At 43.3% G+C, this 17,904-nt stretch overlaps 1 protein-coding gene across 1 annotated transcript in view; it reads left to right on the top strand.

The window, feature by feature from the left end:
- Positions 1-593: 593 nt before the first annotated feature.
- The window catches only part of NEURL1 (neuralized E3 ubiquitin protein ligase 1), a 59,611-nt gene continuing 42,300 nt past the window's right edge, over positions 594-17,904 (top strand). The window contains exons 1-2 of the mRNA XM_065746047.1: positions 594-784; positions 5,238-5,559. Of these exons, the coding sequence (XP_065602119.1) occupies positions 683-784; positions 5,238-5,559 (424 nt within the window). The 5' untranslated portion in view covers positions 594-682. The remainder of the gene's footprint in view (positions 785-5,237; positions 5,560-17,904) is intronic.

Raw genomic sequence — 17,904 nt, 5'->3', positions numbered from 1 at the left:
AGCAAACTGATGCATTGCTAAGGTCACATTTGCTCTTATTGCATCCCTCAGTCGATCCTGGAATAATTCATTATTTTGTTGGTACTGTTTCTAAATCTGAGCATCTCCTCCCAAATGTATGTGCATAATGCAGTTTGTTTGTGTGCACAAGGAAAAGGAAACAGATGACTTGTGTTTGGTATAATGATTGTTCTGTGCTTGAGCTGCTGCAGACTCCCTTTTGAAAAGAAACTAATGGGTCCTTCCCATGAACAAAGCTGCTGCCTTGACTGTGTTGGTTTTGTATTGACTTTTTGTATAGGGCCTTGTTTAGAGAAAGATGTAATTTTCTCCTTGCTTGATACCCTTGCTCACTCTCTGCTTTTGTCACTGTGTCATAATGTGCAGATAAGGGCCTTCATGGCAAATACCTCTCAGCTGAGGTTCTCATCAGTAAAGGAGAGAGGAGAAGGGATGTGGGCTGGTGAAGGAATCCAGGTGGGATATTGCTGAGTGGTGCTCAAGAATGATTTGAAACCTTTTTTCCTTCATTCTACTTTCAGATTCCTTAGGTGGCTCATTCCCAGCCTCCTCCCACCGATGTCACCACAAGCAGAAGCACTGTCTCCCCATCCCACAGTGTGGAGCTCTGTCCATCAGCCCTTTGCTTTTCCACCCCCACGCGAAGGGGTCCCAGATCATCATGGACACAACACAGAAGGCAGTGAAGCGCCAGGCTAGCTTCTGCAATGCCATTACCTTCAGCAACAGACCCATTGTTATTTATGAGCAAGTCAGGCTTAAGGTGAGTAATTGATACCTTCTCTTATTGGCATGGTAGCTGTTGGGAATGAATGTTGGAGTCTGCCAGGCTTTGATATTTGCAGCAGGTCTTCATCTCATCCACAAAAAGCACAGTAGTCAGATCTTGATCTTTAAAGGTCTCCAGTCTTTGTTGATACTTCTACTTTTGTCTGTCACCATAGTTCATAAAATCATAGAACGGTTGAAGTTGGAATGACCACTAAGATCATCTCATCCAACAATCAGCCCATCACCACCATGTCACTAGACTGTGTCCCTCAGTGCCACACATACCTTTTTCTTGAATACTTCCAGAAACAGTGACTCTACGGCCTCCTAGGGAAGAATGTGCCAATATCTCACCGCTCTACCTGAGAAGGAATTTTTCCTAATATCTAATCTAAACTGCTCCAGAACAGCTTGAGGCTATTACCTCTTGTCTTATAGCTGTTACCTGGGAGAAGGGGCCAGCCCCAACCTCACTACAACCTCCTTTAAGATCATTGTTAAGAGCCATGAGTTCTCCCCTGAGCCTCCTCTTCTTCAGACTTAAAAATAAAAAAAATAAAAAAAAAAAATCAAACCTGTTCCCTCAGCTCCTCCCCACAGGACTTTTGTTCCAGACCCTTCACTATTTTGTTGCCCTTCTTTGGGCAAGCTCCAGGGCCCTGGTGTCTTTCTTGCAGTCAGGGGCCCCAAACTGAACACAGTACTTTAGGTGCTGAGTACAGAGTGTGCATCTCTAGCCAACCAGGCTTTGCATGCATCCATGCAAAGGAGCTTTAGCAGGCAGACTGAGAGAGGATGAAGAGTTAGCTGCTGAATTTGGTTCCACAATGAGAGCTTTTCTTCATATAAACAAGGCAGCAGTAAGGGTGGTCTGGAGGTGAGAGTTAGCCTCTCCACAGCAAAGGGGTGAGAGGTGGAAAGGCAGGTGAAGAGGACCTGGAAGTAAAAGACCTTGGTATGGGTGATAAGTGGGTTTGGCTGAAAGGAGCACTTATGGCTGTCTGAGAAAAGGAATTTTCTGACAGTCTGCTGACTGCTTTGTTGTGTCAGTCTACTGATAGCAATAATGTCAGAGAAGAGAGCGTTGCAGACATCATGTTTTTCTCACAGGCATGGACTGATTTCTCTTCCTTTGCCTCTGTTGTAACCAAGAGGATGGAGCTATAGCCTTTCTGCTGCAGCTCACATGAAAAGTTAATCTCCTTCACAAACTCTGGAAGCTACTTGCCAGTGGAATTCACCCTTCCCATTAGGAAATGAAGCTTATTTTAGGCACCTTAAGGAGTTTGGGGCCCTTTGCACTTCACCTAGAGATTTACAAGCTTATGCCTTCCCACTTGCAGGACTGTGTTTTGCATTCCTTGTTCATTCTGTGCCTTCCATTGGCAGAGCATGGTTCATTGTCTTTGGCAGATTTAGCTCATAGCATACACAGATGAACATGCAAATCCTTCATTTGTGCAGTGAGTTTTCCAGGGGTTCTGTCTGCACATAGCAACTGAGACTGAATGATCCTGCTGTTGCCCATCACTAGAGACTGCAGTGTGCTGAGATCTACAGCAGCACATCAACCTTCTGTGATAGCCAGAAAAGGGGAAAGAAAGGAGGAAGACTCTTTCTTCTGAAAATGCAGGGAGATTGCAGAGATTTCAGGCTCAGGCCCAGAGGCAGAAAATCCCTCCTACAGGTTTGCTTCATTTTCTGTAGGGTTCTTACTGCTTCCACTCAGGCTGGAAACCCAGCAGGACTCGCTCACATTGCCTAATGGGATTTTTTCCACATTGGCTAGCAGTTTGGGCAAACAACCGCAAAAAAAAAATAAAAAAAAATTGGGAGGAGATGAAAGTAACATTTCATTTTTGAAAACATTATCAAAGGTTTGAGTGGGTTTAGTGGTTTAGGCAAAGGTTCTCTATTATTTCTTTCTCATTCTGAAACAATGTAAATATCTCAGGAAATTCACACTTGTTTATCACTGTATATTTTAGGATTTCAGCTTGCATAACATATATGAAAAATATGTGCGCAAATGTTTTGTCTCTGCTCGTGAGGTTTATGAGCACAGCTCCTGCTGCATCTAATGGGAGGGTCTCATGGGAGCAGGAAACAGCAGGCTGCAGCAGAAATTGTACCCTGAGGATTGACAGAAATGTGAAAATGCCTTTGTTTTCCTATGAAGTCCATCCCACAGTTACCTTGTTAATGTGTGCCTGTGGAGAATTGACTCTTAGAGGTTTTGTTTCTTACCAACTAAAGGCTAGCCATGAACCCCATCATTAAGGTCCTACAAAATCTAAACTCTCTGGAAAACTAGAAGAGATCAGGAGATTGGATTCTGCATATTAAAATGTTGTCTCTGGGTTTTGTTCTGAGAGTTCCTTGTAGCTCTGAGTATCCCATTGAGCAACCAGAACTGTACTGGGCTCAGGAAGGTTTCCTTTCTTCATCTCCCAAGATCCATGCCCCAGTATGGTTTCTTCCATGTAATTCAGGGTGCTGCTAGGGAGTGGGATGAACTTTTCAGAAGTAACACAAGGCAGTAAAGAGCAGGAGCGTGAATCTGTGGGAGCAGTCATAGCTTAGCAGTTTGGCTGTGGAGTGCATCTTTTCCTCCCCTTCTGGCACCCAGGGGACTTCCCAAGCTTTTCTACTAGCAGTGGCTGCTGAAGAGAAAATTTGGTCCATCATTAACCATTGCCTTTTTTAGCAAAGCTGTGTATCCCATGTCCAGCTGTGTCTAATTCTTGGCAGAGTTTATACTAGATTTTAATTTGAATATTAGTTTGCTTGTGGTCAGATTGTATTGAGAACTGTTTATAGGTGCTGATTAATACATGGGACGTTTGCAGCCTAGATTAGCATATGAATATTTACTTCATGCAGCCTGTGATTGCTGTAAAGCATTGGCAAGAGACTGTGAAAGAGTAAATTGTGCGAATAACAATGAGGCCATATTTATCTCAGTCCCAAAAGCTTTTAGGGCTTGCAGTAAATTTGCTACAATAAATAATCCTGGCTGCTTCTTGAAGTGCATGCATATTCCCCGTTCTGGCATGCACATCTCATCCACCCCCCTTCCACTTGGGACGTGTGTGATCCATCTCAAACCCACCAGGGATAGAAAAGAGCAAATCTGCTTCAGTCCTTTTCAGTGCAGCCCCAGCAATGCCCACAGGCCAGAGCATCCTGTGATTCCTGTGATCTGGGGGCAGGTCTCAAGTGTTGGTGCTGTTTTGTGTAAACGGTTGAGGTGCTTGGCTGGGTTGAGGAGGGATAAAGAGCAGCACTTGCTTAACTGAGGAGCTGTCTGACAGTTGATAACTCCTTTCTGAAGCCCTGAGGTGTTTTGTCTGAGACATTAATAAAGGAATCTCTAGGCTTGTTGTGCTCACTAGGGCAGATTTGCCTTGGAGAGGGATGCGTGAAGGAAAAATGTGGTATTTACAAATGTTATTAGGAAAGAATTCAGAAATCCAAACGCAGGAGCACCATCTCCACCTGGGGTTCTGCTGACACCATGGAGTCCACCTGCTGGTGTAGGAAAATGAACCTTGTGCCAGGGAAGTATTATGGGTGTGTTTAGGACCCACTGCCTGCTCCCCTCCTGTCCTTTTTAGACCAAGATTCAGTTCAGTTGAGAATAAGCCAATGGCTCTGGAGGCATCTCTGATTATTTTAATGATGCATTTGAAGAGCAGAAGGCTATGCATGAAATGTGCAGTTTCCCAGAATCTATTAACAGATGCTCCTAACACTTATCTGGAGAAACACAACGTACAGCCAAGATTAATAGGTTTTCCCAAGTAAGTTAACATCTATGATTGTGCCCTAACTGTGTATTTGATATTGTTAAGTACTTTAAACTTCATGCTTTTCCACATGCAGGTCCTCTGGTGAAAAACATGTGATTTCATCCAATCTGACAAGCTAGAAGGTGTAAAATCATCTCCATCTTAGTTGGGAAACCCAGAAAACCCTATGGTGGTGGCTGAGATTCTGGAGCTAGTGTTTTTCTTTCAGGTCTTGAGAAAACCCATCATCCAGCCACTGCCGAAGAGCAGCTCTGCTGCTGCAGATGCTGCCTCAGCTGAGATACAAGTTCTCATGGCCATTTTTTTGCACATTTTGTGTGAGGACTGTTCTTAGGGCAAAAGGAATTACCTTAGAAATAGAAGTTGACTCATCATGCAGCTGTAATTACATTTCATCTCTCCCCATGGATTGAATGTGATTCTTTTCTTACATGTGCATTATATCCTAAGTATGCAGCATTGCTGTTTGCAGATGAGATAGCTACAGCAATGTTTGATGGGTAAAATGATTCCTAAATCTGGTGGGCTCACTTGCATGGTGGTTTTTGGTATTTGATGGCACCGAGACTGTGGTGTGTATAGACACAGATGTTTGAGTGCTAAATGCTGTTGTTGCTGTTGTTATCTTCACAGATTACCAAAAAGCAGTGTTGCTGGAGTGGGGCTCTTCGACTCGGGTTTACTTCCAAGGATCCTTCTAGGATTAACCCCGACACCCTGCCAAAGTACGCGTGCCCTGACTTGGTTTCCCAAAGCGGCTTCTGGGCCAAGGCTCTGCCAGAAGAGTTTGCTAATGAAGGGAACATCATTGCCTTCTGGGTGGACAAGAAGGGACGGGTTTTCTACCGGGTGAATGACTCTGCAGCAATGCTCTTCTTCAGCGGAGTGAGGACGGCAGAGCCCCTCTGGGCTTTGATCGATGTCTATGGGCTCACCCGTGGGGTGCAGCTCCTAGGTGAGTGCTGCGCGAGCCGGGCTTGTGCCTGGGTGACACTGAGCCATCCCTCTGCCCCTTCCCACAGCATCTTGCAACCCTGGCCAGGATTGGTTTGAAGCTTAGCATGTAAATACCGTATCAGTGGGAGGTGGGAGCAACCACTGCAGTGTATCACTAGAAGTCATCTGTAAGCAGATTTCTGCTTGAAAGTGTTGTGCTGACTACACACTGAGAAAGCATTTTCTGGACTGTGGCACATACTTTGCAAAACCTTTCTTTATATTTTACTTGCTTCCTCCGTGCCAAAGTGGGGAAATGAATCTTACATTTTAGGGATGATTCCTGCCTGAATGACACTGTTGTGATTCTCTGGCTTGGATTGGTGAACAGATTGTAAATATGGATCTCATCCAAATTACTGAGAGAAGCTGTAGCTGGTTTTGCAAAGGTGTGGCTTTCACAGAGGAGTTAGATTCATGCTCTGGAGCCCAAGGATTGGTAATGCAGATGGAGCTGGAGGACTGGGATCATTGGTGCCTGTGTCTTCTGCCATCCTTAGCTGAAATAGAAGTTGTTTGCACTCCTGAGGACTCAGGCTTGCCCCAGATGTGTGGTCTTGGCAAAGTTTGGGATTGTAGAGTTTTTCTATCTTAAACAGGTCACGTTTTTACAGTTTTGCCTCCTTTCTGTACTGTTTGTTGCACTAAGAAATACACTGTCAGTTCTGCCTGTAGAAATCTACATTGTGTTGAAGAGGTATGTGGGTTTAGGATGTGAAGAAATGAGACCAACCTCTTCTTGCTGCAGAAACTACTGGCCAAAGATTGCACAAGGCAGAGGAATTAAGGGGTTTCTCGGCAACTTTTTACTTTCTTTTAGGAGTAGAAAGATTTATCTTCTGTTGTGAATCAAGTTGAGTCAGAACCACTGGGCAACCATTCTTAGGCCAGGAAGGTGATATTTGAATTGAGCTCTGGAATTTGGGCAAATGTCACAGTAAGGACTCAGTTTGGAAGAGCTTACAAATGTCTCAAAACCCTCTGTTCTGCTCTTGTGAGATTTGGCATGTTGGGACTCCTCTGCCTGATTAATGAGGGCCCATAACTCTGGATTGTGCATTTCCTTTCGAAACACCCAAGAAATGGTTTCCTCTCTGTCATCTGCCCCTGCGTTGTCCTAGCATCTTCCACATCCCTTTTCACAAGGGAACTCTTGCCAGCCTCTGATTTGCCTCTAATTTAACAGGCTCCGAACTCTCACTGCAGCCCTGGTGGGTATAAACTCTCTGAATGAAGCAGGCAGCTTCTGAGTTTACACAGTTGGCGTGGAGCTCAGATACATATTTATAGCATGTTCCAGCAGCCTTCAGCAGGCTTTAATACTAGCAACTGTGCTGAAACATCTTAGGCTTGAGTTCTCTTTATCTCCATTCAGTATTACACAGCACTAAAAATCAGAGCGCTGAAAGCCTTGGCTCTGTCGCCTCTGGATCATATAGGCATACCCACTGCAGAGCTCTGCATGCGTGTTAGTGTAGTAGACCACACATATAGTACAGGACAACTTGCCAAAAACTCCCGGGACTTGACAAATGGATTTCATAGCTTAGCTATGAACATATGGTCACATTCAGCCCAGCACAGCATGCAGGGCATCTGATGGAGGCTGGGGATGTGCTGGAGTATGAAGAGCCTAGCACTTCAGATTCCAGTTCAGAGATTTATTTCCTCCCTCCTTGATGTGTTCCTTGCTCTTAGCCTCAGTGTTTTTACCCAAAGACCGTAGGGCTGCAGTGTCAAACTGCACGCACTGCCTTCATTTGATTTTATGCGTGCTTCACCCAGGAATCTGACCAAAAGCTTTACCATTTGTGGTGGTTGTCCTTCTGTTTATTGCAGAATTATTCCCTCCCTGCTCCCAATATGTAACTTCTTTTATAAAATCAAACTTGTCCTGGGGAAAGATGTGCAGCAGTCAGTGCTGTGTCACTGCAAAAACCCAACCTGCAGGGAAAGCTGTGTGCCTTTATATCCCCAAAAGTCAACTTCCAAACTTACGTTTTTCTTATCTGTCTTACAGTAGCAGTCCCAGCCACAATTAGGGATCCAGTGAAACAATGGCCAAGTCCAGTGAGACTGTTCCTTTCTTAGAGATTTACAAGCTTAATTAGGCTTCACACGCAGCTTCATCCCTACATGCTAATTGCATGCTGAATTACTGCTGTCAGTGAACAGGCACATGTGGCTGTGGATGTCTCTGAGTTTGAATGCCCATGCTGTAGGCTCAGAAGCAGAGTCCTATGAACAGCTTCTTTGACTGCTTGATTTTGTTCTGAAAAAGGTAAAAATGGCTTGTATGTTCCACTGCATCTTGGCCTAAGGGAGGTTGAAGAACTGAATATGAATTGTGTCTTGGCTGTCACTGCTGGAGTGAGTGTAAATGAGAGACAACTTAATCCACATTTTGCAGACAGATTCAGAAATGAGGTTCACCGTTCCCAACCAGTGATGGCTGGGAGGCTGCTCCTTGCTGTCGTCACCACTACACGTTATACAGAGGAAAGGTCTTAAATTCACTCAGGAAGCTCATGCTGCTATGACCACAAACAGGGTCTCAAGGGCTCACATAGGAGAGGTTGTTGCAATGAGGTGCATGGAGGATCAGTGTTTTAGAGCATGGGTTTCAGCACAGATGCAAGCTTTAGTGACCTGTAAACATACCCTTATACAGTGACTCTCCTGCTGACATGCCCAACTTGCAGGCAGGATTGTTTACAGCTCTGCTTCCCTTTTTGGGCAGCTAGTTTTGCACAAGTGTGCTTTTATATTCCAGGATAATTTAAAGTCAAATTTACTAGAATTGTGACTTATCACTTCAGCGTACACGTGCGCTCTTTCACACTTCAAAACAGAATCTGAGAAAAATTGATATAAGCAGTCTACCACCTTGCTGCAATAATAAAGCATAAAAAGGAGAAGGAAGGAGCCAGCTGTTTATCTCTTGGGATCTTCAGTTTTGGAAGAAGAGTGGCAGCTCGCAGGAACCAAATGGTATTGACTCACATTGATTTGCTTCTACCAGGCAGTCGGCTAGTAGGAAGCAGCCAGGTGTTTTTTCCTCATTGTCACATTTATTACGAGTATAGTTGGCAACCAAACAATTTTCCTGTTTATTATTTCCTTCACACTCTTCTCCCATCCATATTTTCAGTATTTCAGAGTTGTCTCAGTTGTTTACCAGCAATGGCTTGGAAAACTAAGGTTCATCTAATTTAGATTGACACACTGAAAGGCACCTGTTGAAAGCAAAGCTTCACCACCTCTGGTAAATATAAAATATGTAAAAAAAACTGCCTTGCAAACTAGGATGATTTTAAATGTACGTGTTTTCCTGAAGTAGAAATGGTATGAATATAACTTCGATCACAAATATGTATACAGATCCTGTTAGAATTAACAGCTGGTGCTGTATATTACATTAAAAAGTTAAGAAATCTTGTCTTTCTCAAGATACCCTTTCCATCTTCTTACTACTTCATGTTTTCTAAGTGTCAAAAGTCAAAATGCGATGGATTTATGGATGTAAATTTACACATTTTGGGACTCAAGGTAGTACACAGTTGACAAGGAAATTGCGTGTTTTGTTGGGAAAGAAGGAAGCACGTTTTTCTTTCTTTACCTGTGTTACTTCTTAGGTGAGTTGAATCTCTAGCTCCAGGGCACTTTTACTAGAAACATTAAATAAGCCTCAAGTGAGGTGGATTTATGAGCAAATTTCAGGTGTGAGTGGTGTATAAGACTGATGCTAAACCTGATTTATCACATGCATCTATAATTTTACTATGTGGTTATTACTGTTTTATTTTCCATGTGCAAAAACTTATTTTCCATTACCCACAGGAATCCATTTCTTTTGCTATTCTGACACATGCAAATGAACACACTGATGTGCTGAGAGTGGCTCACACTGAAGGAAATTGGATAATCAAATATGACTGCAGTGTATTTTCACACTGCATTGTTAAAAGTGGAAGCTATAAACTACCATCTCTGTGGAAGCCTGTGACTGTCTGACAGAAAGGAATAATATGCATTTAAACCAAGTTCTACTTAATGAAGGCAAGATATACGCAACCTGCAAACAGTCAGTTGTCATTGTTTTTCTGCATCTCCTCAGGGGAGAGAGAATTTAAATTGCTCATGAAGTTTTATTGTCTGTAGCTCTTGTCTCTATGGCAGCTGCAGGAAGCTCTCTAACATGGCTAAAGATGTGAAAACAGCGCAATAAATAACTCATCTCCTGCCTTTTTAATCAATCCCTGCTTTGCCTTAGCCTCTCTGGGGAGATGTATTTTTCTATATATGATAGGTACCCAAAAGTTAGCTTGCAGCCCAAAGTTGTCTGTCTGTCCCTCTGATGCTGATTAGGCTGCTGGGATTGCCCTTCCAAACAAACCTGAGCTCATCTCAGCTGTGTCAGTGCAGTGGCCTTTTTGCTTCTCTTTGCTGGGACCCCCTGTTGAGGGACTGGCCCTTCAAGCATGAGACAGTCATGGTAGGGTGTCGGATTAGGAAACTGAAAGACGTGTTACATCTGTTGCTCTCAGGTATACCTGTTGCTTTCTCCCACCTTTTCCTTTGAGGGACTGCTTGGGGAGCTGAAGTGTTACTCAAAGGGAACAGAAGGGACAAAATCCGGCACGTAAGGGGCTATTGGCAATAGGTACCTGACCAGAAGTTGTATGCACATTCGTGTCAGGAGAACCTCCAAGTGAACCTGGGTGGAAACCTGGAGAACATGGTTAGTGCTGTCAAAGCTGAGAGAAATGAAGGTTTCATAACAAGGCAGAGGGATCACTGGAAAATAAATTCTGTGCTTTGTCAAGTTCCTTTAGTTCTGGTAAGCTGTTCCTAATGCAGGTGAGAAAGGATATATGATAAAACTTTCTGTGTTACCCATAAAAGTACAAGGAACTGTGAAGTCTCTGACAACTCTTAACTGGTGTTTACACAATGGGTACATGGATGCTGTAGTTATACTGACACTGCATATATATAAAAAAGGACAGCTTCCCATTAAATATCTGTTCTCATGATTGATTTGGTGGATGCTTTAAGGAGGAAAATATTCAGGTTTTCACTAAGAAATTTATCTTTCCTTTGCTGAGTGTAATTTCTTAGTATAAGTATGAAAGCTGCAGTCTGGAAACAGCGATTCCAATTAAAAGTGCTTTGACCTTATCTTACATCCACCAGAGGTATAAACCCCTGGAATAATTGAATATATTCTGAATTTATTACTCAGGCTCTTGTTAGTTGCAGAAGTTTCCAGCATGGACAAGGCCCTGGAGAGTAAGAACAGGCTGCAAGTGGTGATCTCTTGGGAAAGATCCTAAATAATTTCTTATGTTAGCAGAGGTTTTGGTATTTCGATTTAAGTCATTAGGGTAAGATATGCCATTATTTTCTTTACAGAATACATTCTCCCAGTTGCTACTTATGCAATATATAATTGTATTTGCCTTGATTTGTCTAATGTGGTTTCTTTTATAATTGTTTAAGAAATAGAAGTCTTTAAAAAGAAAGGCAGAGATCATACAGGTACAAGGAATTAATCTCTTCAGCTTTCTTAATACCTTTCTCAAAAATACTCAGCAAAAGAGTTTAAACCCAACAAACTTCATCTTTTAAAGCTGAAAGCTGACTCCTCTTTGTTCATAAAGCTATAGCTTGACAGAGACAATGTGCATTTACTCCAGGGAAGACAGCTGAAGCTGGAGGTGAGTTATAGATGTAAGCTGAGTAGATGATCTGGTAGAAGAATAACAATTTATTGTGCTAATCTTGCAATTCCAGCTGTTGCAGCTGTAGAGGCCCTTTCCCCTAAGGCTTTATGACAGATGATGGCTAAACATTGCTGATAGGATAAAAGTAGACACTAGCTCTGTACAGTATGTCTTCACTGGCATGAGATAGCACTTTGCCATTTCAGTATCTAATTGCTATCACAGCCTCTATTGTGAAATCCACTATGTGTTGGATGTGACTGTTAACTTTCTAGGTGCCTAGATTATTAAAGAAGTTTGACACCTTTAATAAAATTAAATTACTTCTTCCATCTGTATCAGCAACAGAGCTAAAAATGTGATTGCACTGTATTCTGAAGTCTCTTTATTTTCCCATTTTGTATGAACAGAACTATTGTTGGGCTCCATCTGAAATCCTTACCTGTAGCGCCACTCCTGCTGTGTTTTACTAGTCTGAGCTTGCAGCTACCTGTGGGGCTGCTCTGGTTTTACAGTGAGCAGAACCTTGCCCTGACTTTTTGCTTAGTCACCATTTCTCTTTAGCCAAACACCAAGCAACAGAAGCTCTTCCAGACTCTGCGTGTCCTGTCCTGAAGGAAACAAAGCAGTTTTGTCTGAAGAAACCTTTTCTGATCCAGGACTTCTCTTTCCAAGTACCCTTGTCAGGAGAAATGACCCTCTAGGGGTCTCCATGAGTGTAACTGGTCACAAGTGAACGGAAGATGGCAAAAATGTAAGTGGTGGTACCTACTTGACCCAGATTTTCCATTAGCAACTCAGATCCGCACTCACTGTTGTCAAGGGTAAACTGCCTTGATGTTGCTTATTTATGGTGCTTACTTTCATCAGAAAGTTATTGTCCACTGTGAGAGTATGCCTGATGCCCACTACAAGTAATTGGCCTGAGATGCTATCTCACAGTAAGTCATGAGAGCTTTACCAAAGTATTTTAAAGGAAATTCTGGTCCTATTTGCTCCTATTTGGTTTTGACTTGGAATTGGTACATTTAGAGTCTGTGGCTAAGAATACAAGTCTGATAAATCAGATTGTTGGCCACTGAATAAAATCTTGTATCATTGGCTGATGCTGGTGAGTTTAAGAAGATGGAAATCTCTTGCGATGCATCTAGCCACTGGTGGAACGCTTTGCAGACAATTAATTCTCTACAGAAAAAAAAAAAAAAGCTAAATTGCTCTATCTTCTTTTAAGAGGATAAGGACCACTCCAGGGAAAAAAGCCTTTAGAATCCAGTAATCCTATTGCCATGCTGGTGACATGCCAATAAACTCCGTGTGTCTTGCATTAAAAGAACCAAAGCCCTTGAAATCTTTAATGCAGGGCATCCTCCTTTTCTCTGCACAGATCAGTCCAGAGGACCCCAGCACCTCAGAGCCTTGTAAATGTTTGTCTGATCTGGGAATCTGCTGATGGCTGGATTGGTACTTTTCTGCATTTCCTCATTTTGCTACTGGGTTTCCCTGGTTGTCCTTTGCTCTCTTTGATGTCTGTAGGCAGCAGCCATGGCCTTCCTGTGCTGTTCACAGGAACCAGCTGACCACTCTGTTGTCCCAGCATGATTTGAGTGGAAGCATACCTTTGACAAGAACACCAGACCTGTTGGTTTCTGTTCCTGTTTGCAGACCTGCTTGGTTTTAACTGGATCTGACTAGTGACTCTATATGCTGGAGTATACTGCTGTCTGCAATGAGCCTCAGTGCTGCTTCTATTTGTCAAAACACTTTTTATTGCTCCATTCTTAACGCTATAAAGTCTACAGGTCTCGACTACAACACTGCTTGGCCAGGTGGAAGGAAATTGGCTGCATGCTGAAGGTCAGTGCTGAAAACAGTTGGAAAGAAAGCTGAACTGATGGAGATTTTCATTGCGGAGCTGCAGGGACTGGCAATTTCAGTTCAATTTTATTGGCTCACTCGAGAGAAATAAGTAAATTATTTGTTCATAGGCCATAATCACTATCATGACTACTCATGCTGTAATTTCTAGTGCTTTGGTTTAAGATGTGGAGCTGAAATAAGTGTTCCATAGGAAAGAGATGAACTCCAGAGAGTTTAAATAATGATCTGATGGTGAGGCAGAGTGCTCTTTGAGTCAGGGCAATGGATGCAAGCTGGTGAAGGAGAAATTCAAGTGGGAAGTAAAATGCCAGCTTTTAAAGGTGTGCAGTTCCCAACTGTACATATCACACATTCTCATTTGGTTAGAAGACTGCATAAGGCTGCAAAGTCCAATAGGATGGTTAAATGCTTTCCCACCTCTTACACATATGTGGTGGTATCCAGTGTGCCAGAAATCAGGTTTATGGTTGGGTAAGTCTGTTGATTCACATTCCTAAAGATAGCTATGTGCTTAAGTGCCCTGCTGGATATTTTCCTTCACCATCTGCTTGTTACTGTGCTCTGTGCAGGGTTTGCTAGGTCAAAACCAGTGGTCTGTGGTTAATCAGTAATCAATCGGTGTGCTGGGATCAAGCTCTGTGCTTAATGGTTTTTCTGCCCTGAGAAGCAAAGACTCTTTCAAGAGGAGAAAGGTGAGCGTGAGTCGGTGAGGCTGGGACGTGCTACAGAAGCTGGAGGGGAGGTGGGGAGGTTGCCTCCCAGCAGTGCTTGCTTTACTTGGAAAATGCATCTTGTTTTTGTACAGGAAGAATTATATGGGATCCGGAGGCATGAGGTGGGCAGGAATAGGAAAGCATGGAAATAGGGTGAGGTGCTGGCTGAAAGCAGTGAAAGAACTGGTTTGGCAAAGCAGATTTGGTTATACTGACAGGGAAGGGAGGAACAACCCCATGATCAAGATGCCATTCCTGTCTTGCCTGGTTTCTTTGCTGGTGCAGGGTTGCTGACTTGCTTTAACATCACGATGGCAATTTATGAGGCAAAGGCTTTGGTTGGTTACTTTTATTTTTTTCCTGGACAGCACCTTGATGCTGTTTGCTCAGGGATGTTAGGAGTCTTTGAGCTGTTTTGCATGGGTCACTTTGGATGCCTGGTATGTTCCTTGCAGATAAATCAGCTCTTCTAGCATGCCAAGTGCATACTATTGATGGTCTCTATAAAAAGGGTCACTAAGAGAGAGGAGAAAAACAACCCTTGGTGAAAGATGAGTCAGATGTTTCTTACATTCCAAATTAGATTGGTGTGTTTGTGTTCTTCACTCGATAATACTTATTTCTCTTTGTGCCTTTATCACATAGTTAACTTATGATAGAAGTCCTCTGATAATGATGAGAGATCTGTCAAGGTGAGTAGGGTCTGTAGGGAGGGAAGTAGATACTTTTAGCCAGTGGTTTGCAATGGGGATTTTGCTCTAAGGCTGTGTCTGTGAAATTTGCTGCCGGATAAATTCCCATCCATCAAGCTGCACTTTAAAGTCTAATCTTCCACTTACTAGCATCTTTACAGCTCTTACTTGAGATGTATATTGAGTGCAGTGCTTTTCTGCAGAGGGCTTAGTTACAGTGGACAGACAATTAATGTAAATTAGTTGCATGTGTGGATTTGGAAAGGACTAGTTATGCCTACCAGCACTGTTTCTATGGACAAGCATTTGGAGCTCGAATAGCCTGACCTGATGTAGGGTAGATTCACAGTGAGCTCAGCTGACAATGCTTCTTTGACTTAAAAGCTTTCCAGACAATCACAGAAATGTGGGGAGAAAAAAGCCTGTCCCATCTCTGAGGCTGGCACAAGAGTAAATGATACCTCTGGACAAACCCAGGCATCAGTCTCTGCCTGGCTTTAACAGAAGGATGAAACAGCAGTAAATGACAGCAGCTTTGCTGATGATACAAAGCTGAGAGGAATTCAGCAAGACCTGAACAGGCTGGAGAGCTGGGCAGAAAGGAACCAGATGAGGTTTACCAAGAGCAAGTTTAGAGTCTTACAACTAGGGAGGAAAAACCATGTGCACCAGTACAGGTTGGAGAATGACCTGCTGGAGAGGAGTTCTGAGGAGGGGGACCTGGGTGTCCAGGTGGATGACAGGTTGGTCATGAGTCAGCAGTGTGCCCTGGTGGCCAAGCAGGCCACTGAGATCCGGGGATGCATTAAAAAGATCGTGGCCAGCTGGTTGAGGGAAGTGATCCTCCCCCTCCACTGTGCCCTGGTGAGGCCTCACCTGGAGCACTGTGTCCAGTTCTGGGCTCCCCGGTACAAAAAAGATGGGGATCTGCTGTAAAGAGTCCAGCGGAGGGCTGCAAAGATGATAAAGGGCGAGGAACGTATCCCTTATGAGGAAAGGCTGACAGCCTTGAAAAAGAAGACTCAGAAGAGACCTCATCCATGTCTATATATATCTAAGGAACAGGAGGCAAAGGCACGAAGCTGAACTCTTCTCAGCAGTGTGTGGTGATAGGATGAGGGGAAATGGCCACAGACTGAAGCACAGGAAGTTCAGCACAAATGTGAGTGGGAACTTCTTCACAATGAGGGTGACAGAGCACTGGCACAGCTGCACAGAGAGGTGGTGGAGGAGTCTCCTTCTCTGGAGATGTTCAAGACCCACCTGGACATCTACCTGTGCAACCTGGGCTAGGGAGCTGCTTTGGCAGGGGGGTTAGACTAGGTGATCTCTAGAGGTCCCTTCCAGCCCCTGCAATTCTGTGATTCTCCAAGTGTTCCAACAACTTTTGTTTTGGTTACTAGGATATAGCATTGTTTGGGGCATACCTGCAGTCTGCAGTCCCAGATACACATAACTGCTGCCCCTTCCTCAGAATGTTCCTACTGGTGGCTGTTTGACCAAGCTACTGTTTTATGGTGTATGTATTTCTTTATTTTCTTGTCTCACTGTCAGCCTCTCCAGCCCAATAATCATGTTTTCTTCTTTACTGAAGCTTCCGTATCCTGCTGTCATTCTAAAAATGCTTCTGTGATGTTAAATCTTCTCCAGTTACATGATGAGAATTAATTCATTCTGTCACAGCCATGAAAATCTGATTCAGTTCCTTTCTTTTGGTATCTCAGTCAGTCCTTGATCACAAATCAGCATGAGTCAGAGTTTCCCAGGTTATTATTTCCTCAGAAAGGCTGATTGCAAGCCTGTCTCCTTATTTAATATCATTTTTCTGACTCCTGTAGAGCCAAGCCATTGAAGGTACAGTCGTTTTGTTTTGAGACCTGCCTGTTCTGACATTTAGTGCCACAGGTAGAAAAAGGGGTGATGTAAAAGAATATCCCTGACCTGTTTTAGTGTTGCAGCTTCTCATCATCAGGTAGTTGTGTCCACGCTTGCTTACCAGCATGAAGATGAGTACAGACACCAGCAGGATTTATTTCTCTGGAGACTTAAAAATCTTTGGTCCCTATTGGGAAGGAAACATAGCGTTCTTTATCAACTCTTGCCAGAACATGAAAATGATTGGTTTTCAAAGCAGCTGTATTGTGCTGAGATATCTGTCAAAATGTGCTGTAACGCCCCGGATGGGTTTTGAATCCTTCTGGGTTCAACTTAATTAATGAGTATCTTATCTGGAGTTAGTAGAAGTAGACCAGAATGGAATAGGTGTGAGAAATACTCTCTTTGGGGCTTTTACAATTCATTTGTTCTCTCCAATCCATTTACCACTCAAATATTCCAGCTGGAGGCTGGCTGCCACCTTTCCTTCCACCTTTGCTTCCATGGAGGTGCTCTGGAGACAAACACAAGGAAATCCTGCTCCTCCTTGCATGGTAGCTCTCTGTCACGGTTTTATGATTTTTATATTATTATATTATATTATTGATATTCCACATCATAACATCATGTAGTGTATTGAGAGTTAAAGAGTTAATGATCTAGCTTCATGGATCGTTGATAGTTACGGATATGCCTGTCTCAGAAGAACTACATTCCCTAGAGGACTGTGCGATGCTTTGTATTTTTATGTGTTTCCACTCAGAGGGAAAAGATAAAAACTGTCTACAGTCACAGGACCTTCTCTCTTCCCTTTGGGATCAACTCAGCAGTGGGTGTTCGTTGCAGCCGTCCGCCTTCAGCGTTAGCGTAAGGCCTTTGGTTTATCGGACACTCTCTCTCTTACTCATTATTTGATTCATTAGCCTCAATTCCAATTATATTGCATTATATTGTGTTATTCTACTTTCTGATATTCTTATTTAATAAATTAGCTTTCCTCCTCGGATCGTTGCCGCTGTTTTGTTCCTAGGCCCATCTCCCTTCTCCCTTTTCCCTTTCCTCCTTCCTCTTCCCCAAGGTGTGGGCCCGTGGGTCCCCTGACTCAGTTGTCATGGTACCAGGTCAAACTGTCCTGCAAACTGCTGGCATTTTTTTGGCACCCAATGTGGGGCACGAGGGGCTGTTAGCTGCCTTACTTTTAGAGTGAATCTCTCCGCTCTCAGAGATCTTCATTAGAAAGCTTATCAGTACTGCAGGAGCTGTACTCAAAAACATGGCCTTGAAGTCCACGCGTACTGCCAATTCTTCTGGGATATTTGTAAACCTTTTTGGGTGCTGCCAGCTTGTTTTAGTAAAGAGAAAAAAGAAAAAAAAAAAAAGCTTTTTCTGTTTCTCTTAAAACTGCACTTACAGGGATTCT

The sequence above is a fragment of the Cyrtonyx montezumae genome, unplaced genomic scaffold (genome assembly GCF_038088225.1).
Source record: "Cyrtonyx montezumae isolate F1298 unplaced genomic scaffold, pur_monq_1.0 scaffold_4, whole genome shotgun sequence".
In the NCBI taxonomy this organism is placed as follows: domain Eukaryota; kingdom Metazoa; phylum Chordata; class Aves; order Galliformes; family Odontophoridae; genus Cyrtonyx; species Cyrtonyx montezumae.
This window is presented reverse-complemented; position numbering and strand designations above follow the sequence as displayed.